Source organism: Squalius cephalus, assembly GCF_949319135.1.
Source record: "Squalius cephalus genome assembly, chromosome: 12".
NCBI lineage: Eukaryota > Metazoa > Chordata > Actinopteri > Cypriniformes > Leuciscidae > Squalius > Squalius cephalus.
In genome coordinates this window covers 12400201-12424985 of record NC_137133.1, presented here as the reverse complement: position 1 = coordinate 12424985, position 24785 = coordinate 12400201, and the positions used below count along the sequence as shown (strand labels likewise).

General features: G+C 35.9%; 2 protein-coding genes across 4 annotated transcripts; both read right to left on the bottom strand.

Annotated features, from left to right (window-relative positions):
- gpr132b (G protein-coupled receptor 132b) lies at positions 1 to 9944 on the bottom strand. 3 transcript variants are annotated; one of them, XM_079887858.1, is made up of 2 exons: positions 5566 to 5674; positions 1 to 2541 (listed from the first exon to the last, which is right to left on the bottom strand). In XM_079887858.1, exon 2 carries the CDS (start codon positions 2537 to 2539, stop codon positions 1454 to 1456), a length of 1086 nt encoding a protein of 361 aa, XP_079743984.1. In that variant the 5' UTR covers positions 2540 to 2541; positions 5566 to 5674; the 3' UTR covers positions 1 to 1453. The 3 variants fall into 3 exon arrangements, with proteins under 3 accessions (XP_079743984.1, XP_079743986.1, XP_079743985.1); XM_079887860.1 differs by lacking the exon at positions 5566 to 5674 and adding an exon at positions 4139 to 4202; XM_079887859.1 differs by lacking the exon at positions 5566 to 5674 and adding an exon at positions 9893 to 9944 and having other exon boundaries at positions 7 to 2541.
- On the bottom strand, positions 9210 to 20720 carry vipas39 (VPS33B interacting protein, apical-basolateral polarity regulator, spe-39 homolog). Its single transcript, XM_079887857.1, has 19 exons — positions 20645 to 20720; positions 20268 to 20360; positions 19660 to 19768; positions 18694 to 18825; positions 18580 to 18618; positions 18426 to 18490; positions 16417 to 16473; positions 15921 to 16013; positions 15758 to 15791; positions 15553 to 15655; positions 15323 to 15350; positions 13669 to 13742; positions 13487 to 13562; positions 12210 to 12332; positions 11023 to 11064; positions 10596 to 10772; positions 10422 to 10511; positions 10240 to 10344; positions 9210 to 10058 (listed from the first exon to the last, which is right to left on the bottom strand). The coding sequence occupies exons 2-19, from the start codon at positions 20358 to 20360 to the stop codon at positions 10038 to 10040; spliced, it is 1461 nt and encodes a 486-aa protein (XP_079743983.1). The 5' UTR covers positions 20645 to 20720; the 3' UTR covers positions 9210 to 10037.
- Between the last annotated feature and the right edge of the window lie 4065 nt (positions 20721 to 24785).

The following is a 24785-nucleotide window of genomic DNA, read 5'->3' as shown; positions in this document are numbered from 1 at the left end:
CAGCGACACAACTTTTAATCATCAGACCGAAACCAGCCCATTCTCAATATGTAATCCTGAATTGACAAATTATCATGTTACCTCATTTAAATTACTTTTCATTGAGTCCTGAGAAACTTATGTGCTTGTGAAACACATATTAAACATATGTTTTAATAACAGCCTTTTCAGTATAGCTAGTTTATGCCGAGTTGATATATGAGGAATTATGTTACTCTCTTGTAATCGTTAGTTTATTTACAGTTTCTTAAAAGTTTGCATTATGTGCAAATTGTCCATCATAATTTACTGGTGACTGTTTGAGAAAAGCTTGACTGCAAATTGTTAAAGTCTTAATTATAAACAAGACTTGGGGAAATAGGACAAGTGAGAAAATCAAGCAAAATAAGTGCTACACCTAACAAAGCTTGAAAAACGATACAATAGATTGTGTACAGAGTCCTGAAATTGATATTCATTAAAATAACATGAAAACAAAATGACAAAATTCATCATAACGCAAAACACATTATAAAATCTTGTATAAAAAAAACAATAATTTAAGAAATATACATGTTAAGTTAAACTCGACAAACAACACTGTTATCACTAAAAGGCATGCACTTTAACGTTGACGCATTAACATTTACAGTGATACAGTAATTATTTCAGAATGAAAACACTGATACTGTATGTTGTTTGAAACAGTCTGTCTCGGACATTAGCCTATAGACCATCCACCGACCATTTGATGCTTTATTGCACACAAAAAAGTAAAAACAATAATCTGATTGGCTGGCTTGATACAACTTCTGGACTTCTTGATACAACCCACTTAGAATCAGAAGTCATGTTTAGTCAAGGTACTGAGCTGCCGCATTGAACTGGATTTGCTCAGTTTGTGCCATCAAATCTTTGAAAGATATTCAGAGATTTGAGGCACTTTGTTGCAAGTAAATTAAATATATATCCCAGATTATGTCTGTAAATTCATTGGTATTTATACCTTTTGGATGTGCATAAATTCTCCCAAAATTTATACACATTTCCTGCAATTTTGTTTTGTGAACAATGGTTTATGTACAGTAACAGTTATTATTGTAGTATTGCTGATTCCATATAAAGTAAAGTGAGTCACTTTAAATGTGAGATAGGCCCTTTCCTGTCAATCTGCAAAACTATTTTGAGCTTCTCAACAATCTGTAGAATATGCTTAAGATGAGTTCAATGCAAGCTATTCAGAAGCTTCAAACGCTTTGAGAAGGAAGCAGATTAGAAGGTGTGAAACACAAAGAGATGATCTTATCTTGAGATCCTTTCAGTCTATAGCCCAACAAAACAACAGGAAATTCACTTTTGATTTTTTGCAAGATCTGTAACACACCTTCAGATGTCCTTGATATTTCCGTCCCTTTCAGGTTCAAGTTATGGCACGTCAAGGAAAAAAATACGTATGTCCATTGCCTCTGCAATTTCAGCATGATGTGGGACTGGTCGTTCTCGTTTCATTGCCCTTTTCTGAGACGGGGTCTGAATTGCTTTTGGTGCTGTGCATGTTGTGCTGGCTACTGTGTGTCGAGCGCTGACTCCAGATGACTTTGCTACACAGCGACGCCATGCCTCTTCTGATCTCCTGACGGATATTGTTGCTGGAGAGCACGTAAAGAATGGGGTTGATGGCGCTGTTGAAAGTCGACAGTCCCAAAGAGATTTTGTAGGGCGTGTAGATGTGATTTTCAAAGTGACACTCCTGCAGCTCGGGGAAGTGGAAGGTGACGGCGCGCATGAGTAAAATAATGTGGTACGGCGCGAAACAGATCAAAAACAACGCCACCACCGCCACAGCCAGGTAGCGCACCTTTTCTTTCTGATGGGGCTGGAGGCCCGTACTGGCCTGCACGTTTGCAAGAATGGCCCTGTTGGTGAAGATCAGGATGGCCAGGGGGATACAAAAGCCTATGCAAAACCGAGCGTAGTTGAATGCCGTAACCATCTTTGAGCTCTGGCCTGGCTCGAAACACCGGTGACTCCCTTGGGCAGCATCCCCTTCGCGCATGATGAAGACGGGCGCGTGAACCAAGCCCACTACCACGAAGATCGAAAACGCTATGAGAGCTGCAATCCGTTTCTGGCGAAGGCCGCGAGATTCAATTGCATAGACCACCGCCACATAGCGGTCGATGGACACGCAGCAGAGCAGGAAGATGCTGATGTACATGTTGTTGAAGAACACAAAGCCAGTCACTTTGCAGGCCAACGAGCTCCAGGGCCACTCGTGGTTTCTACTGACGTACACTGTCCACAAAGGCAGCGTGAAGAGGTAAGTGAGATCGCACAAGGACAGGCTGAACAGGTAGATGCCGAGGACGTTCTTATGACGCACCTGTTGGAGGGTGAGGTAGACCGTGACCAAGTTGGCCGGCAGGCCGATGATAAAAACCACAATGTAGAACACCATCAGAGGAATGCGGTCCTGCTCATATGATATGTGACAGGACTCCTTCCCAGTTTGGTTCATGGTCGTCATGATGCTCTGTGCCACAGTGGATTCATGCATCATATCTGAGAGAGAAATGAGAATAAGCGGTTAAACAGAGCTGTAGGAGCACTACCGAACATGACTTGGAAGAAAAAAATTCACTCTATTATACTGTATAAAATAACATTTTACAATACGAGAGACCTCTCGAAAGGGAACTATAAGTTCACTTGTAGTATAGTCGCAGTACACACGAAAAATGTAGTTGCAAACTAGTTGTGTACTCAAAATTTACTACTGTTACACTTGAAGTACACTTAAAAGTATACACTAAAAAGAGGGCCAATTTAGTCCCAAGTAGTAGTGAAATATTGCACTTATAAGTATACTACTAGTACATTGATATTACTTACTACATAAAGTATCCTCAAAATTATACTTGAACTTTACTTATGTATACTGAAAATGAACTTGAAGTTACTTCTTTTTTTGTAAGGGTAAAGAATCCAATCACACAATTAATTGATGGCCACGTTTTATTAAATCATTGTACTACTTTGTTGTACTAATTCATTCCCTTGTTGTTGTTTTTTTTTAATTGTTGTCACATAGCACTAATTAATGATTGGAATTAAGTTCAATAGTCATGGGAACCAATTCTTAATATGTGTCCACAATATTTTTTTAATTTTCCGCAGAATTGAAAAAAAACTAAATTAACAATTATTATTAACAAATTAAAATAAAAAACTAAAATAAAAAAAATTATATATTTAACTAATTTTAAACAAAATGAAAATGGCAAAGAAGTTTAAAAAATAACAACAGAGACAAAAGGTAATGTCTGTCTTAACTAAATATGTTAAACAGAACAGATGTTTTTTGTTTTTTTTATACTACATTAAACCTAATAAAATAGTATTTCACATATGGTATTTGCCAAAAATGTGGTACCTTTCAAAGCTTGATTTTTTTTTTTTTTTTTCTTGATGGGACTTCATCTTATCATCTTACCTTTTTTTCTACATTCTTGTATCATTGTTCATTGTTACGGTACAGTGTGTGTTCTTTTCAAAAATCTTCACCGCTAGATCACATCCTGTATGTTTAAACTCTAGTTCATAAGCGTAGTTAAAATATGAGGATTTTTTATGTTTCAGTCCTGGCTTCCATTGTGGTGAACATGAAAAAATCGAATAAAAAAATAATGTGTTGACACAAATCGTTTTTAGAGTTGTTTTTACATTAGTGAAGCAATAATTGAGTTTTGAACCTACAATCAATATTTCTCTCTTACTTTGATTCAAAAGTACATTTTGAGGCACACAACATACATTGAATTGCACAACTAAGGTGGCACTTTGCCACATATCAAATCGGTTTTGCTTCGACGTGACCATTGACCATTCCAATGTTTCAGTGTTTCTGCCATGTCTCATCCAGAGTAAAACACCCCCTTTTCCCCTTCATCTCCAGCAAAGCACAATGCACCACTCCCTAGTTTTGCCCCAGCTAGACAAGACAGCCACTGAAATATTTATCACGACCCCATCATCCACAAGAAGTAGTGCATCCGAACAGAAACACACTAGTGGGAACCACATGTGTTGGTACATGAATTGTGGTACGTGAATGGTACAGTATATGAATGGTATATGAATCATCATGTATCGTTCTTACCTTAGACATTTGAGGTTGTTATAATGAATAAATGAGACCAAAAAGCAGGAAATTATTGAGCAAGACGTTTTTAAAGTTCAGACAGAAATGACTGCAGTTATACCACCCACGTATAGGTTCATGCGAAATACACACTGACTAAGAGTCCCTCCTTTTCTTTGTACTCATTTCTCGCTTTTCACATTGGGAAAAAACCATGATCTTGCGCAAGAACTCTACTGAGGATTGGGAAAGTAAACAATGCAAGTATTTCACTTGACCTATTGAAACTAATCGGGACAGCTGGATTGGCAATAATGCCATTGATGGTCAGTCAGTGTCAAGAACAACATGTATACAAAGTCAGTGGAGAGAGAAGAACGCATACATTAAGTTCTGCATGAGTCTTCATTGTGTTCTGTGACCTACTTATAGTCATTAAATCACTGCACGGGTGTTAAGACAGACACTGTGACTTTTGGATCAGATGAAACCTTTTATTCCCTTGTCTCATATCATTATGTCAAAACACTGGCGATGCTCAGTCTAGTGTATGTGACCATTTTTAGACGCTGAAGGCAGATTCTTGGAAACGAGCTCAACCTTATTAGAGAAGATGCTCTCTACTACAATATGATGATACCAGGCAATATGTATTATCTGAAATGTATTTTATGTATCATTAATGCAAGTCTAAATTAAGCTGGCATCTTCATTAAATATTCATGATTCCTTTGTTTAATGCTGACAACAAAATCGACCCATATCTCCCATAAGTTAATTTGATTTTTTTTTTTTTGTGTGAAAATGTTTTTTTGAAATTATGGGAGATATGGGTCGATTTTGAAATTATGACATTTAACACTTTAGATCTTTTTTTAAACCTAAAGGTCCCTAAAGGTCCATTTAAACCTAAATGTCATTTCCACTATTATAACTTTATAACTAATGATCTGCTGGATTGTAGTAATTACTACTGTAGTAATGCTGTTGTAAATAAAACAAACAGTAGCCTAATGGAGTATAGTTTTATAAGAAAATTCTATTTCAGTAATTTAATTCAATGTTATATTCTGTTTCTTTGTATGTAGTAAATTTACAAGTAATTTCTCAGTGAAAATTGTTTCCATAAGTAACTTTTTTCCCAGTGTAGTTATGTGCATTAATGAAGTTATTAATGAAAGATAATAAAAGTGTTTCAGGGAAAACCTAGCTTTTTTATACAGAGGATCAACTGGGTTGACTGAAAGTCTGAATTGAAAAGGTTAAAAGCAGCCAACCAGGTCGCAAATTACAAGTAAAAACACTGCACACATCCTGCTTTCAGATTGTGGCGTGCCGCACAAAAAAAAAAAAAAATCCTTTAATTCTCAATAGCCTATAGCCATATGTCAAAGCAAATATGACATTTTCTATAAATGTGACGTATAAAATTGCGTGGCTCTTACCTCCAAATGCAGTTAAGACTGTGTCCTCTCTTCATCTACAAGCATCTATCTATAAGAAGCACCAGCGCAGCAGAGCTCTTGACAGGCCCCTCAGAGCAGCGCGTGTAATGGTGAGGCACGAGCACATCTCTACACCACACATAGCCTACTACGACCACGTGATCGTCGCACTTCTGCTTTCTTCGACAGCGGGCTCAAATAAGATACTTAGAATGAATCAGAGAAGATACAAAAAAAAAAAAAAAAAAACTATGCCTCAAAACACGGCGAGAACAATTTTTTGGCATCAGTGGCGCGTTTTGTGTTTGTGACCGTGAGCAAATGGAGGGGACTCAGTCGGCCCGCGCATGATGCTCTAAAAGTGATGTTAGATCAGAGTAGCTCATTACTAGCCGACAGGTTTTGAAACAGCCTACAGGTTTTGATGTCGCCGGGGATTTTCTTTTATCACACATTACCACAATAAAGGGGAACCTACACTTATTATTTTAAACAGGCCTACAAAAAAGGCCTATAGCCTAAATTAATCTGGTTAAAAAAATCGAAATAAACTTGATCTTATTGTTAACATATAACATAATTATTTATTTTTGAATCAAGTCCAAGTTCGAGAGCTTGACAACAGCATATTTCTGAAACTAAAACCCTTCTTTTCTTTTTTTTTTTTTTTTTAGATTAGCCTACATCGCTCGAAAGGTAACGGGAATGCCCAATACCAGTCTCTGACGAATCAACTGACAAAGACTGAAAGAAAAAGCGAAGTAACAGCAAATATTTTATATATACCGTAACAATGCACGGTGTGATATTACTCATTGGCAAAGACAAAACAACTAATGTAATCTAATGTCCTAAAATGGAAATATGGAAGAAAGTTCTTCTATGAAACTTTTATGTGGTCTATAGATAGTGATATCAAAACCAAAGTATTGCGTTGGCATGCGTCTCAAAACATTAATGTCTAGTTGTGTAACAATTTCCAGTGAACTAAATTTGTCAGCATGGTATTTTATGAGCCCACATTATGACCTCGCCATAGGCTACAGGAAACTTGTAGTGTGTTTAAACATGTAAATCTTTCATTAGCCTATCAAAAATGATTACATTCTTACAGATTACATTCTTATCATCAATGATAGTTTTGGGTTTGATAATTGGTTTTTGGTTTTTATTTTTACAATTATACAGAATTATAATTTGTATCTGAAAAATTGGAAACATTGAAAATATGGTGAAATCTTTTGTAATAATTATAAATGTCAATTTAATGCATCCTTGTAATTATCCTTGTTTTAAAGGAGACATATCATGCTTTTAAATAGTTCCTTTTTACATATAAATCATACATTTGTAGTCTATATAAAGCGGAACTGCAATGCTTGGGTCTGAATTCCTCATTATTATAGCTCCACAAGCCCCCTTTCTACCCCTTTTCTGATGTGCGTCTGACAGCAACTCGTTTTGGTGCGGTCTCTTTAAATACAATTGAGACACTTCATACCCCGCCCCCTCTCCAGTTTGCAGAGGTTCAACTCCACCCCGTTCGGCCATTTTTGTAGTCTGATAGCAGAGATAGGATTATCTAGCGGCACATAAACTTTTTATTCACACGTTATTAACAAAATGTCAACAACGGAAGACTTGTCCAGCCAGCCTTACATGTTCGAGCCAGAGTCGGAGCCGGAGCGAGATGAAAATGAAGACGACGAACCTGCAGAACAACGTCTTCATATGGATGTATCGCAATGGTGTGTTACTGCATTTATACATGAAACTTTGGTCTTCCAACCTTTTACCACCGTGTCGATTTATTTTGATTAATATGTGCGAGGGAGAGAGAGCAAGACAGCGTCTAGTTTGGAGACGGTGATGTCTTGTTTACACTTTCGCCGCTCTGAAGAGAGAGAGTGAGCGCGCGCGCGACCGGGTCTCTCTCTCTCTCTGCTCGTTCTTTCAGTCAAACATGCGCCACAAGCGCGGCAGTTCATTTACATTAGACGGTGTAATGAAGCGTGTGGGTTACTACATCCAACAACCGAACATTTTAACTTACCCTCTCGTAACTTCTGCATCTTTTACCTTGGACTACAAAATTGCAGCGAGAAATAATAATGGCGGATTGCTCGAAGTGTTGGGCTGGAAGTCAATGTCCTTATTTGGCAGTTCCGCTGCAAATACTGTGACGTATTAGTTCAAAAAACGTCATAGATAACAGAAAAATCTGAACAGGTTGAAAAATATGACCAAAACAGAATATAAAGATATCAACGAAGCACCTGAAGAGAATAATTTAATCTTTTCTGTACTTCTAAACACTCCAAATATACAACAAAATGCATTTAAGGGCTAAAAAAGTGCATTTAGCATGATATGTCCCCTTTAATAAAAGTATTAATTTCTTAATAAATAAATAAATTATTACACAATTATTGGCACCCTTTATTAAATACTTTTTGCATTCTCCTTTTTCCAAGATAACAGATCTGAGTTTTCTCCTATAATGCCTGATGAGTTTGGAGAACACCTGACAAGAGATCAGAGACCATTCCTCCATACAGAAGCTCTCCAGATCCTTCAGATTCCCAGATCCATGTTGGTGCTTCTTCTCTTCAGTTCACTCCACTCATCAGGTCAGGGAACTGGGACGGTCATGACAGAAGCTTCATTTTGTGCTCCGTAACACATTTTTGTGTTGATTTGGATGTTGTTTTGGATCGTTGTCCTGATGGAAGATCCAACCACGGCCCATTATAAGATTTCTAGCAGAAGGCATCAGGTTTTGTTTTTTCATCTGTTGATATTTGATAGAATCCACGATGCCATGTATCTGAACAAGATGTCCAGGACCTCCAACAGAAAAATAGACCCACAACATTAAAGATCCAACGGTATATTAAATTGTATACATGGGGTTTATCCTTTTTATCCTTGTGTGCACCAAACCCATCTAGCGTGTTTGCTGCCAAAAAGCAATTTTGTTTTGTTTCATCTGACTACAGAACCCTGTGCCGTTTGAAGTTCCAGTCATGTCTGACAATTAAATTTGCTGGAGTTTGGTTCTGGAGGAGCGAGGAGGATTTTTCTTGAAACCCTCCCAAACAACATGTGGTGATGTAGAGGTTGTTTGATTTTTTTTTTTTTTTTTGTAGGCTTTTGACCCCAAGATTCAAGTAATCTCTGCAATTCTCCAGCTGTGATCCTTGGAGAGTCTTTGGCCACTCAAATTCTCCTCCTCGCAATGCATTATAGACACACGTCCTCTTCCTGGCAGATTCGTAACATCTTTAGTTGATTGGAACTTCTTAATTATTGCCCTGATGGTCAAAATGGGGATTTTCAATTCTTTATCTATTTTCTTACAGCCACTTTCTATTTTGTGATGCTCAACAATCTTTTGATGCACATCAGAACTATATTCTTTGGTTTTACTCATTGTTATGGATGATTAAGGGAATTTGGCCTTTGTGTTTCCTCATATTTTAACTCATGTGAAACAAGAAGTCATAGCTGGACAATTTCCTAGTCATGTTCCTAATCAACCTGGTGTGCTAAAAAAAAAGGTAAATATTAATGGGAACATACTTATATGATATTTTACTCATAAAAAATTCTAGAGGTGCCAATAATTGTGGCCAACTTGTTTTGGAGAAAAACATTTATTTCATAATGTGATTTTCCCCTCACTTTCAATTCTTTTAATTCAATGAAAGGTTCGATTTTTGCGATTTTTTTGAATGAAAGATCAAAAGGATAAACAATGCAGATTTATTTTTTACAGCCATTTTTGATCATATTTACAAGGGATGCCATTAATTCTGACCACAACTGTGTATATATATATCTTCAAGAGTTGAAAGAACTGAGACTTATGGGAATCTTATGAGAAAGGTTATATGACACAACCACTGTATGGTTACAAGTCCCCAAAATGAAACAGTGGGGGAATTTCCACACTCTTACTGTCATAAATTGACTGTGAACAAAAACTGAAGAAACTGTGACAGATCTTTCCTGTCGCAACAGTCAAAAACCTCATTAATAGCTTTTATCTTACCAAGTTTCACATCTTCAGTCGGGTATTTACCAGAAAGCATTTGTGTCAGTATCATGTTCTCTAATATAAAAAGCAGTGAATAATGAGGAATGTTCAGAAATCCATACACAGGCAAACAAATAGGTGTGAGGGCTTTAAGAAAATGCTGTTCACGTCAGCAACCTCCCTTATTTCTTTATAAATGTTCGCCTGTAGATTTGGCAGAAGGACACTTGGCAGTTTAATCGTACTGAACAGATGCATTTCCAAAAGAATCACTCCAGAATGACTCGCTTCACTGGTTCTTTGAAATGTTCGATATATGTGAGGATTTCAGTCCTGTTTGTCCAGGTTTAACCTCAAAAAGGCTCCATTTTAAGCAGCATCATAGTGGTTCATATGTGCAATATTGTCTCTGCCTTGTGTCAGGATCCATGTGTCAGTTTTTCCATCGGATTTGCTTGAGAAACAAAAAGGAACAAAAATCAGACATTTTAGTTCATAGGAGCACAACACTGCACTGAAACGTGTGAAGTGACCTGTGGTGGACACTGACAAATTACTGTAAAATGTTACTCCTCATCTATTTTGAAACCGTGAATCAGAAAATGATTCAGCAATGGCTGCTCACTTCCTCTTACCCCGCTATTGAGGAGTTCCTGAATCTTCCTGTGCTCAACCGAGCCTCGTTCCAGCTTCTCTCCGTAAACAGTAAGCTGCTGTCGGTCCTTCAGGTCTCTGTATGTCTGAATGGACACAGCAAACGCAGTGAGTTACACTGAGAAAGCCACAAACAGTCATACCGACTCGAGAATCGACTCACATTGATGATGATGTCATGGCATTTATATTTCAGAGCCACACTGAGCTTGATCTCTGGGTCGTCGATGAGATTCACATACTCCTGCAGCACCTGCAGATCATGGGAAGCTGCGTTGAAGTGCAGGCTGGCAGAGAGCCAATTGAGCAGTTTATTACAACATGGAAACTGATGTACCTGTACAGGGGCGCTGTTCTTCTGCAGGATGTCCACCACCCTGTGAAAGCCAATGGGAGACCTTTTCTTGGTGTACCCCAGCCAGTTCTTGGTGTTGAACAGACTATCCACATCAAACCATGATTTCAACTTCGCTCTCGCGCCAAGAGCTGTGAGAATGTACTGCTTTTCTGAAATCTGCCATGGCAAACGTGACAGAACAGGTTAAAAAAAGAAGGGAAGGAAACTCAAAACTTGCACATATGCTTATTTATACATTACTAGTCAAAAGTTTAGACACATTTTTTATATTTCTAATGACTGTGGAAACATTTATCTTAAGGTTTAGGTTTGTAGACAAATATAAAAACTACACTAAAAAACTATACTCGGCGTGACTTTGAAGAATGTAAAATATATAAACACATGATATGACTGTTTATCTTACCCGAAAGGTTTTTCTTATGTTTGATGGGCTGCTGAAAGTTCCCTGTAGAAGAAGACATTTTTTTTTAAATACAGTGGGCCCCAAAAGTACCTGGATTTAAACAACACTAAAAAAATATCAAACAAGGTATCATGTACAGTATTTCAAAAATAAAGCACTTTTCTTGGAAAAATCACTTGTTAGGTTTCAGATTTTAAAATAATAGACATGGTTTAGATTAAGACAAGATTAGGCCTTAGTTCAATTAGGACATTTAAGTAGCTTGAAAAAAAAAAAACGTAACGTGCCTTAGAAAAGGAAAAAAAAAATAACTGATGTGCATCTTGAGACAAAACAATGACACGGACATATTTTAAGATATATTAAGTTAACGATACTAGCTTAAGCCTTGTCTGTGAAACCGGGATATATATATAGCCTATATATATATATATATATATTTTATAAAAATAAACAATTTTTTTTTTATTGTTTGACTTAAGTTTCTAAAAACGAAAAGTCATGAAAAATTCATATTTAAAAGCTAACCTGCTTGCTTGAATGAGTCAATGAATAAGACAAACTGAATGGAATACAATGTATACACTACTGTTCAAATGTTTTCTGAAGGAAATTAATACTTTTATTCACCATGGACACAATAAATTGATCAAAAGTAACAGAAAAGACATTTATTATGTTACAAAAGATTTCTACTTTATGTTCTTTTGAAATTTCTATTAATCCAAGAATCCTAAAAAAAACAATATCAAGGTTTCCAGAAATGTTAAGCAGCACAACTGTTTTAAATAATTTCAATAATTGATAATAATAAGAAATATTACTTGAGCAGTAAATCATCATATTAGAATGATTTCTGAAGGATCATGTGACACTGAAGACTGGAGTAATGATGCTGAAAATTCAGCTTTACCATCACAGGAATAATTACATTTTTAAATATATTACAATATTAAACAGTTGTTTTAAATTGCAATAACATTTTACAATATTACTTTATGTTTTACTGTCATTTCTACCCTTGCCTTAGAGAAACATAAGAGAATTCTTTCATAACCATTTCAAAACTAACTATCGGTAGTGTATATTGTAAGACTATATTATATTACATTATTTTATATATATTGAAATACTGAATATTCAGTTTGTCTACATAATATAATACAATATAAAGCAGAAGCTTGTACCTCTGACTCTCCGTAATGGTAAAAGCAGGAGTAGTACAGTGTGGTGATGATTGGCATATTAAGGATAGATGCTTTTCTAGGGAACTTTTTAAAGATATCTGCACCTGCCTTCTTGTCACTAGCCTGAAAAGACAAACACATTGAACACAAGAATTAAATGAATTTCTATGAAACATGCTGTGATAGACCCTTAACTGACAAGGTCTGCTTCACAAATCATGTGGCAGGAGCATAAATTCACTTAAGTGGTCATATTATGAAACTCACACTGCAAGTGTGAACAGTGCTGCACTGTGACCCAGAAGCTCAGCTTAGAAAGAGCTTATTATCTTAGAAAAATGTTACATTATGAACGTAGCATAAAACACGGTGAACATGCACCGTTTATCAACTAAATATTGGGCAATTTAGGCTATATGAATAAACCTATAACAATAACTCATTGTTAGAAAATGTCTAGGGCTTGATGCATGTTACAAATGCAATTTATATTCCATAAATCTGACTAAATCAAGGCAGTTATGCGGAAAATATCATGGCCCTCATGCATAGCCATAGTGAGTAGCAGACACAGGATGTGTGAAACAGAAAATTGAAGCAAACTGAATCACACTTGTTCATAGGTGCTATTATGCAATCTAAGGAAACATCTGCCGTGTAACCCAATTTGAGAGAAGCCCATCCCTTACACTTCCCTCTGTACAGAGCGACCCATCACCTATCACACCACCCTCAGGAAAGAGGAAGAGTGAGGAGGTGAATAGGAAATATTTCTTTAACAGCACAGTAAGGTGAGGCAGAAATAGAAAAGCAGAAAACCTGTCATTTTATTGACACGTGTGTATATATATGACTTGCACACACTCACACAAGTCACACATTGACCTGCACACACTCACACATACATATATATAATATGTATAAATATAATAATATATATATATACACACACACATTATGCGATTTGACAGCACTAATTATATTATATTACATAATTAAAATAACCAGTACATTGGTTCAGTAATTTATACTTACATTTGCAGTCAAAGATTTGGACACATTTGACTGATTCTGATCTGAAATTATAACTAAATTGTATAATTTGTTTAAATTATTTATTGGTCGCTATATCATTTCCATAGTTCCATTGGCATAGTTCATAGTTTTAATGACTTTAATATTATTCTAAAACGTGTATAAGCGATGTAATAATAAATAGGTAGGTGTGTCCTAACTTTTGACTAGTTGTGTATGAGTGGTTGGACTCGTTCCCTCACCTCTATGATTATTTGCCTCTCGAGGAGTGTATAGTGGTCTTGAACGAGAGTGGCGTCGTCATGAGAAAAAGGAAGGCTGAGGAAGAAAAAAAAACAGCAAGATCACATGGATCAGTTTATCATCAAAGAAGAGTGGATGATGATTCTGAACTCTCCATTGAATCACTCTGAAAGATCGCTACCTGAGGCAACTTTTGAGGAAGTCTCTTCTTCGCCCTTCATCCTTAATATTCAAGTGTTCCTTGTATTGGATCAACTGTTTAAAATACAAAGAGGACTTTTTAATGAATGTGTGATCGAACAGAAACGTCACTGCAAAAAATTTCATTAGAAAGTCCAACTTCCTCTCCTTTCACTTTATATTAAAACAAAGAGGTGTGATGAGACAAAGTGGAATTCTTCCTCTTTTCACTTCTATAAAGTCATAAACTAATTTCAGCTGTCAATAACCCTTAATACCATAGGGTATAAGATTTTACAGTTTCTTTTCTACTTGTTTTTTTCTAAGCGAAACACAAATGTAATCAACATTTAATTAAATATTTTAATATTTAATATAATTATAATTATATATATATGTAACACAAGGGAAAATATGGTACTTCCACCTATATATATATATCAGTTTATCATTAGTTTATATATATACAGTACCAGTCAAAAGTTTGGAAACATTACTATTTTTAATGTTTTTGAAAGAAGTCTCTTATGCTCATCAAGCCTGCAGTTAAAAAAAACAAACAAACAAAAAAAAAAAAAACGTAATATTATGAAATATTATTACAATTTAAAATAATGGTTCTCTTTTTTAATATATTTTAAAATGTAATTTATTTTTGTGATGCAAAGCTGAATTTTCATCAGCAAGTACTCCAGTCTTTGGTGTCTTATGATCCTTCAGAAATCATTCTAATATGATGATTTGATGCTCAGTTATTATCAATGATGGAAACAGTTGTGCTGTTTAATATATTTTTTTGGAATACTTTTTTCAGGATTCATTGATGAGTAAAATGTTAACAGCATTTATTCATAAAAACAGCATTTATTCAAAATAAAAACATTTCTAACAATATAAATCGTTACCATTACCTTTTATCAATTTAACGCATCCTTGTTGAATTAAAGTACTAATTTCTTTAAAAATTGTTATTGTTCCCAAACTTTTGAACGGTAGTGTATATTGTTACAAACGATTTCTATTCTAAATAAATACAGTTCTTTTTAACTTTTTATTCATCAAATAATCCTGAAAAAAGTATCTCAGGTTCTAAAAAAAATATTAAGCAGCACAACTGTTTCCAACATTGATCATAAATCAGCATATTAGAATGATTTCTGAAGGATCATAAGACACCAAAGACTGGAGTACTTGCTGATGAAAATTCAGCTTTGCATCACAAAAATAAATGACATTTTAAAGTATATTAAAAAAGAGAACCATTATTTTAAATTGTAATAATATTTCATAATATTACTGTTTTTTTTTTGTTTTGTTTTTTTTTAACTGCAGGCTTGATGAGCATAAGAGACTTCTTTCAAAAACATTAAAAATAGCAATGTTTCCAAACTTTTGACTGGTACTGTATATATACATCACAAGGGAAAATATGGTACTTCCACATGAAAGAGGAAGTATTTGCATTTCCATTACTTAATACTGGGCTCTCCCCTTCTGATGAAGAAATTGGGAGATGCATTTTTATGGAGCAAGCTATACCTCCTGGAGGCGACACTGTAGCATTAAATAAAGCATTGGTCATGTGTAAACTGACATGTGTACAAGCTATGAGTATAATGACAGGTGTTCAATGAGAATTTAAGTGCTGTACCTACCGCCATATCTTCTGTCCTGCCAAGAGCCCTAAAATACAGTCAGATGAGCAATGTCATGAAGGCAGTAATTCAAATAAAATGCACACAACAAAACAACCCTTCAAATCAAATTACCAATGCAAATATATGGAGAGATGCCAAGCATCCCTGCACTAAATGATCATAGACACAACTTGATACTCATTAAGAGGGGAACTGAAATCAAACTGAAATCAAAACAGTGAACTTACTTCAGTAACTCCACCAAAAGCTTTTGTTCTCCCATCTCTTTTAAATAGTGAACGTAATGACGCAAAGCCACGTCTCTCGCCATTAACTCTCGAAAGAGGATTTCTGCAACAATGACAAAAAAACATGATGTTCTGGAAAATATTTGATTTATTTTGAAAATAAAAAGGAACTGGTGAGCAAAGACAGGATCAGGAAACATCTCACCTTTACTTAATGACCTTTTTAAATATATCAAGACCTGCAGAGTATGAGAATGTAAAGGATCAGTGAATAAGCATAGTATAAACAAGCTGTTTTTACTAATATGAGTCATTCTAAAGTCATGGCAGTGCTTCCGTTTAGGGTTAGTGTGTGAAGTGCGACTCACAGCAGTGATGACGTTGCCATCGTAAACAGCAACTGCTTCATCCAGCAGCAGAAGTTTGTCCTGCAGAGAGCGGAACTTTTCCAGGGAAAATGCCTGGAACAATCATTTTAATGAGATGCAAAAAGTATATTTTTCCATTGACAGGCATTCAAAAGCAGCCTGACGCAATACATGTTTTTTGCCAGTAAATTCATGACCCTGTCGCATTTGACCAGTCTGTGATTCATTTTTGGACGGCTCATGTAAAATGGAAATGTAGGTCCTCCAACTACTTATCAACTGCTATTGAGAATGGAAATAAACAAATATTCTATTATAGGTATAACTATTTATGGGACAGTTCAACCAAAAAGGAAAATTCTGTCATCATTTACTCATCAAATACAGGTTTGGAACAACTGAGGGTGAGTAAATGTTGATAGAATTTGTGAACTGTCCCTTTACATGGATTTTCTAGGGCAAAATATATAATTCACAGCTCTTTGCTGCCCCCTACCCGTCCTTTCTGCATTCTCCTCACGGTTTCCTCTGGACTCAGGTCGCTGACAAAATCCTATGGGCATTTAGATAACAAGTCAATGTTAGAAACTGGTAAAGAAAAATAAATTAAACTACAGTGGAACATGTAAGGGGTATCTATGGACTTATCTAACTCTGGGGGATACGGTGAATAAGCTAAAGTCCCAAAAAATCGGCGTGTTTCTTTAAGGTGTCCTTGTTACAGTGTAATTATACATTTAAGTACTGAGAAATATTAACTGACTACATGCACTAACTGTAGGGTTAGAATTAGAATTAGAATTAGGATTTGGTTTAGGGTTAGATGCATGTAATTATACATAATTTACTGTTACAGTAAATGATGTTACCTATAGTAAGTACATGTAGGACACTTTAAAATAAAATGTTAATTTCTATTTCAAATAAATGCTTTTTTTTCCTTCTTATCATCAAAGTATGCTGAAAAAAATGTATCACGGTTTCCATAAAAATGTTTTCAACCTTGATAATAATAAGAATGTTTTTCTTGAGCAGTAAATCATGATATTAGAATGATTTCTGAAGGATCATGTGACACTGAAGACTGGAGTAATGATGCTGAAAAAGCAGCTTTGTCATCACAGGAATATATTAATATATATATTTCACAATATTACTGTTATCACTGTATTTTTGATCAAATGAAAGCAGCCTTGGTGAGTACACTCACCTAAAGGATTATTAGGAACACCTGTTCAATTTCTCATTAATGCAATTATTTAATCAACCAATCACATGGCAGTTGCTTCAATGCATTTAGGGGTGTGGTCCTGGTCAAGACAATCTCCTGAACTCCAAACTGAATGTCAGAATGGGAAAGAAAGGTGATTTAAGCAATTCTGAGCGTGGCATGGTTGTTGGTGCCAGACGGGCCGGTCTGAGTATTTCACAATCTGCTCAGCTACTGGGATTTTCACGCACAACCATTTCTAGGGTTTACAAAGAATGGTGTGAAAAGGGAAAAACATCCAGTATGCGGCAGTCCTGTGGGCGAAAATGCCTTGTTGATGCTAGAGGTCAGAGGAGAATGGGCCGACTGATTCAAGCTGATAGAAGAGCAACTTTGACTGAAATAAGCACTCGTTACAACCGAGGTATGCAACAAAGCATTTGTGAAGCCACAACACGCACAACCTTGAGGCGGATGGGCTACAACAGCAGAAGACCCCACCGGGTACCACTCATCTCCACTACAAATAGGAAAAAGAGGCTACAATTTGCACGAGCATGAGCAAAATTGGACAGTTGAAGACTGAAAAAATATTGCCTGGTCTGATGAGTCTCGATTTCTGTTGAGACATTCAGATGGTAGAGTCAGAATTTGGCGTAAACAGAATGAGAGCATGGATCCATCATGCCTTGTTACCACTGTGCAGGCTGGTGGTGGTGGTGTAATGGTGTGGGGGATGTTTTCTTGGCACACTTTAGGCCCCTTAGTGCCAATTGGGCATCGTTTAAATGCCACAGCCTACCTGAGCATTGTTTCTGACCATGTCCATCCCTTTATGACCACCATGTACCCATCCTCTGATGGCTACTTCCAGCAGGATAATGCACCATGTCACAAAGCTCGAATCATTTCAAATTGGTTTCTTGAACACGACAATGAGTTCACTGTACCAAAATGGCCCCCACAGTCACCAGATCTCAACCCAACAGAGCATCTTTGGGATGTGGTGGAACGGGAGCTTCGTGCCCTGGATGTGCATCCCACAAATCTCCATCAACTGCAAGATATCAATATGGGCCAACATTTCTAAAGAATGCTTTCAGCACCTTGTTGAATCAATGCCACGTAGAATTAAGGCAGTTCTGAAGGCGAAAGGGGGTCAAACACAGTATTAGTATGGTGTTCCTAATAATCCTTTAGGTGAGTGTATAAGAGATGTCTTTCAGAAACATTAAAAATAATCTTACCAAGGCCAAACCTTTAAACGGTAATGTAAAAATGTCCATATGCATTACCTTTCCATCTGACCTGGGCTTTCTCAGCTCTGGTGCATATGTTCTAGTAGACGTGTCGCTAAAAGCTAGAAAACAGGGAACAACACACACTTAATTATAACACAAGAGAATTCAGGCCTAAATAAGCCGAAATGCTTCAATGACTTGAACTTACACTCAGAGAAGGACTGGAAAGCACCAGGTTTGCTCCTTGCTGAGGGAATATAAACATAATCAGATTGGTGGGTCTATAATGATTGAACTTAAACATTCAAGCACTAACTATTACCTTTAAACAGGGAGCTCAGGGAATATCCAGACCCTTGTTTGGACAGTGAAGGAGTGGTGTCTATTTTGGGAAAGCTCTGCTCACTCCCTGAGCGGATACTGGAGGCAGTTTCCTTGACCGACCAAGAGATGCCTTCACACAAACAATAACTGATGAGCATCCAGATGAGGTACAAACTAGTGATGGGTCGATCATGAACAATTCATTCATTTTGAACAAATCTTTAATATGACTCGGGAACAAAGAGTTGTTTTAGAATGTGTTTAGTTTATTTTGTGTTGAGAAAATTTTCTTTTTGTCATGCAACATCCCATATGTTCTGTACAGGAAACATTAATAATTAGTCTTTGGGTCTGAAACGTTCGTTCTTTTGTCACATGACGTGATGGCCACATTGGATACAGAAAATAGTTAATAATTCCCAACCTTCCTTATAAACAAGCATATAGTTTGTTTTTTGGTTTTTATTCTTACAGTCACGTGATGTGTTTATGGTCTCAAATTTCTTACAACTGATACATTTCTGAATTTCTGTCATGATGTTTTTTTTTTTCCCCATAACTAGTGATGAACGAACGACTCAGACCCGAAGACTCGAGAGGTGAACTAATAATTTCTATTTCCGGTATAGGGATTTGACGTGACAAAAGAACGAACTACTGCATAGCCTGAAGACCCAGCTAAGCAATAAACAAATCATTTCTGTTTCTCATAATTTGGCCTTGGCTGCATTATAGTTTTTTCTTAATCTAAATGTGATCAACGTTTGTGCAAGTTGATGTGTTTGAGAAATTGGGTATTAACTTATAACATTTCAATTATATCCTGCTGAAATAAACCAAATGACTTGGAAAAAAGATTTGTTCATTTTGCTGAACGAGACTTAAAGATCAGAGTCAGTAAAATGATCCAAACTTCCCATCGCTAGTACAAACATTGAAGACAGAGAGAGAAAAGACTGCATACTTCCCACAGGTTCCCCAGTCCAGCTGACTCTCTCAACGTCATCTTCATCATCATCATCATCATAATCACCCACCAGAATACTGTTCACAGCCCGTTTGGACTCTTTCAGCTGGAAAATATCAACACAACAATGTCTGAATCAACTGTGGGCCACAAAGAGGTGCTAGGGGAAATTTTCAGAAAATGTGAGAGGAAAATGTCAATATAAATATTTTACAAAATACATTTTAACTGTAAAAATAGGTCAAATATTTTTAAATGACCTTCCTTTCTTGCAACATACATAAACTATGCTGAAAAAAGTGCTGTATCTTTCTAGGGAGTTTTTCCTCACCAATGTCACCATTTATTTTACTCATTTCAAAGTAATTCATTTATTCACCTTGATTTACTGTCATTTACACGGTAAATATTTTAAATGTAACATTTCAGTCTTTTGCTTTGGCTAAAATAGCTAACTATTTAATTTGGGAATTGTTGTTTTTATAATATTTCACTGTACAATATGGTTTTAAGGCTTAATGGACCATAAAGTCCAGTGATTCTCCACTGTCATACTGCTGTGGTAAACGGGCTTTGGACTGAGAACAGAAACACAATGAACTTACTCTTGAAAACTCATCGTCTTCATCATCAAATGTGAACGCTTTAAATTTAGAGCTGTTCCAGTACTCATCATCCTCTGGTTTGGCCCGTGTCATCTGAAAAACATACACAATGTATCCCTATGCTTATTTACAGTGATTCATCTGATCTGTCCAAACGCAGAAGCTCACAGCTGCATCACACAAGCTAGTAACGTTAAACATGTCACTTCATTTAGCTGATTCTTTATTTATCAATACGATGCTCTCATCTTAATCTGCCAAAATGTCATTTCGAGATTCGCTAAGATTGTAACATGTAAGTATTCTTTTCATGTGCATTAATATTATTTCGTAAAAATAGTAATATGGTTTTATTAATCGCCATGTAACATATTTACCTTCGAATTATTACAGTGAAAATCTACTCATGAAACGTCAGATTTCTTTCCTACTACTTCCTGGTTCCAACATGTCGCCAAAATAAAAGTCCGCTTTGTAGTTGATTATTTAGAATATAGCTTTTTGAATACATTTACAGTGATCGTAAATGCATGACACATTACATTTTTATTTTCAGATATTATTGCTGGCTATTTTTAGGGGTCCAAACACCAACATTTAAAATGAAGACAAAATTGAATTGGTCTTTTTCAAGATAATATATAGTATAACATTTCTATAAACAGCCTACTTATTTTTTTCTACAAACGTATTACTCTTGTGGTATAAATAATACAACAAACACTTATGTGCTAAAGTCACCATGAAAAAAAAAAAAAAAAAAAACAAGTCTTATTTTTTATGGAATATTTATATTTATTTGCACACCATTTTTTTTAATTCATGTGTCGTCATAATCTTTAATCAAAACAATATCCCCTTCCTCTTGAAGTGATATCTCTTCTCTGCTGATGTGTTTACTGGCGTGAGGGCGGGGCAACCTGTCACTCACATGACATCACAGAAATAGCAAACCACAACCTCAAAATCAAGTCCCACCCTACATTTTTTTTCTCATAAGAAGAAATAGAAGCTCGGATATACATTAGATAATACACTCTTGAAAAGAAAGCTTCTTTATTGGCATTGATGGTTCCATGAAGAACCTGCACAAATTTTCTTCAGATTATTAAAATGTTTTTATGGGCCGTTAAGAAAAATAAATAAATAAATAAATAAATAAATAAATAAATAAATAAATAAATAAATAAATAAATAAAATTCTGTATGAGTATGAAATGTATCGGCCCAAAAAGCACGTCGGCCCACCGTGAAAGTGCCCGGTATGTCCGATGGCCAGTCCACCCCTGGTCAAAGTCACCTCATTACTGGTTTTCTGGAGCTCATGCAGCTATACAACTACACAGGCTGTCAACAAACTCTCAACAGGTAAATTATTTCTTTATTAAAATGTCAATATATTTTAACTTTAAAAAGTGTACTGGTTTCCTATCAGCATGTCTTTTTTCTCTTTTTAGTTTAACAGAACATGTAAGTAAGTATGAGCAGCTCTGTTCAATTAGGGACACTCATCTTCTCTTCTCTACAAAGTAACAGAGATATTGAATTTATGATCCATATTGTTGGAATTTCTAATTATTACTTTATGCCTAAACACCTCAGTCACAAGAAAACATTAAAGCTATCATGACTTTATATCACTTTTTCCTTTTAACACAATTTTGCAAATTTTGTCCTTCATAAATAGCCTATAATTGTTTTTACATAATCAATTGGAAGAGACAAACTTTAACTCTTAACTCAATTGTGTATTTCAGAAGCTGTCCCGTATCATAACCTCATCATCTGCAGAGAGAAATTGTCACTCAGAATACACACATAATGAAGGACGTAAAGACATCATGAGCATTGTAAAGATATTTCACTTTGCTTTTTAATATGTAAAACCCAAACAGAGGCAACAAAATATTGTAAGACTAGGCAGATAGAGGACAAAAAAAAAAAAAAAACATAAATAATGTGTAAAAATAATGAATATGAATAATATGAAGATACTAATATTAATGAAAATAAACTATTATTAAAAAAGGTTATTTATAACACCATTAAGGTATAGCACTTTCAAAGCATTGTTCTTTATGGAACCTTATTAAAAGGGTTCTATTTATTACCAAAAACGATTCTGCTATTGTTACAAGCCAAATAACCCTAATTTGGTACTGTTTAGAACCTTTTTTTTTTCTTAAAGGTGCAGTATGTATTATTGACAGCTAGTGGTTGAAATGGGTACTGCAGTCCAAATTCAAAATATTCAAATTCAAAATATTGAGAGAGTGTTGTTCCCCCGCCCCCTCCTCCTCAGACTCAGACTCAGACTCAACGCTCACGCGGTTGCCAGATTGAGGACGCAATAGGAATGAGTGCAATTCACAACACAAGACGTCGAGCCTTACACTGTGTGTTGATGGGCTGCTATTTATCCGCATTTTAATATATGTCTGCTCATAGAGCTTATTATGGATGCTGTGGATTTTTAGGTCGGGTAGAATCTGCAATCTTTGACCCGGCTCGTTTGCTGGCTTCCATGGCTGCAATACACTTGCTGTGTCTCAATTCGCCTATTTATACTAGGCCCTAAAAGTATGTACTCTTTTTGTGAAGAAAAAGTAGATAGCCTACTTTTGAGTGTGTAGCAAAAAAGTAGACAAGCTTTGGGACATACTAACGTCATACAATTGCGTCTTTAACGGTTGCTCTCTGTTGCATCCTGTCACAGTAAACTGGCCTGGCAATCATCTTGTTACAGTTAAAATCCTCCACATTTAATTTAATTTCATGTCCTTCCATATCGGAGAGAAATGCAGGAGCACATTGATCTGCAGTCGCGGAGAACTCTGCTCAAATTAATGCATAATGATACATTTAAAAGTTAATGGTCAAACATGTCTTTATAAAAGTCCACATTGTTATTGCAGATGAAATATAACACGGATACCATTAAATATATATATATATATATATTGTATATATATATTATCAGGTTAAACTTTGATTAGTCACTCAAACCTTTTTCGAAACCTTGCACTGTCGGTCGTGCATATCCACCATTTTTTGTAGTTTTTTAACACTTTTTACTCATGTTTGTAGTTCTGAACTGGATCCTCCTCCAAAGCGCAATGGGTTGTGGGCAATATTAGCTATTATAGTGAGCACAGAAATAGTAGACCATCCGGGGACTTCTGGCATACTCTTTTCAACATACTATGCTTTAGGACACACTTATTTTAATCTCACATACTGTTTAGGATGGATAGTATATACATTGAGACACAGGGACGGTGTTTAATGGCAACTGGCAGCCTGGGGTGTTGAAATATTACTGGGTAAATTGGCAGTGGGCGGAATCACACAGACGAAAACAAAAACAGACATTCCCGAAACGCACATTTCAAAGTAGAATAACTGGCTGTAGCAGAGAAACAGGTACGTAAACTTAGCATAAATATCTGAAACATATGGTATTTTTATGCTTTAGAATAATCAAAATATTACATACAGCATTACTTTAACAGTATAGAATGTACTTTTTTTGAGGTTGTGAAGTTTAATTACGTTTGAATTACTTATTCAAATAATTACCTACTCAGAGTATGCGATTTCAGACGCAGCCAAAGTCTGACAGCTCAATATTCATTGGCCGATGGCGGCCATGTATTTCGAGATGCGCGAATGTCTTCATAGACAATATATCGGCACCTTGAACAAAGACACCACATGCCAGTGTTCAAGTCAGACTGACTATTGCATAGTTAAAGCCATATTCATGTTTTTGTCATTTTATAGCATGCCATTTTTCACACGACCACCGACTGAGCCCATACGTACAAGAGGGATAGCTGTTTAGACGAAATGACCACACCCACTTCAAACATTTTGGCACCCTGTTGCAAAAGTGAATTAAAATTGACAACCAGACTCAAGAGAATCTTTCTGCACAGGTTTGGTTCTGATCAGGCAAAAAAAAACAAAAAAAACTTATGACTAGCTCACAAAAGTAGGCTTTCTTGGGAAAAAAAAAAAAAAAAACAACAAAACACCAGGATGACAAAATCCCAAATGCTTTGTCAAGCATTCCAATGATATAAGACACTTGAGCCTGTGACAAATTAGTTTGAGTTCTGAGCCATTACATGCTTTTGATCTTAGTCAACACACTAGTGGCACCACCATCAGGTTGATTGGGGTGAGCCTTGGTGACTACCATCCCTCAAAGTTTCAAGTTATTACTTGGAAATTCTATCAATTACAATAGGGTTTCAGCATACACACACCTGAAACCCCAATAATAAAGCAAGAGCATCCAGTAAGCACCAGAAAGGATATGATGCTATTGAATTGCCCTTAGTGTTGTAATAGGCCTAGCCCCACAAATGACTTGAGCAATATGCCACCCCCCACATAGGCCAGTAGAAATAGGCTTTTTGTGGTGCATATCTGAACAGAAACCATGTAAACTGAAAATATATTTAAGTGTCGTATTTGTGCAAATAAAGACAACAAAAACAAATATATTAACAA

Coding starts and splice junctions, on each gene's coding strand:
- gpr132b (XM_079887859.1), bottom strand. CDS start 2,539: ATGATGCATGAATCCACTGTGGCACAGAGCATCATGACGACCATGAAC.
- vipas39 (XM_079887857.1), bottom strand. CDS start 20,360: ATGACACGGGCCAAACCAGAGGATGATGAGTACTGGAACAGCTCTAAA. Junction 10,773..11,022: donor ACATAAGAAAAACCTTTCGG/GTAAGATAAACA, acceptor TTGCCATGGCAG/ATTTCAGAAAAGCAGTACAT. Junction 10,512..10,595: donor AGAACAGCGCCCCTGTACAG/GTACATCAGTTT, acceptor CATGATCTGCAG/GTGCTGCAGGAGTATGTGAA.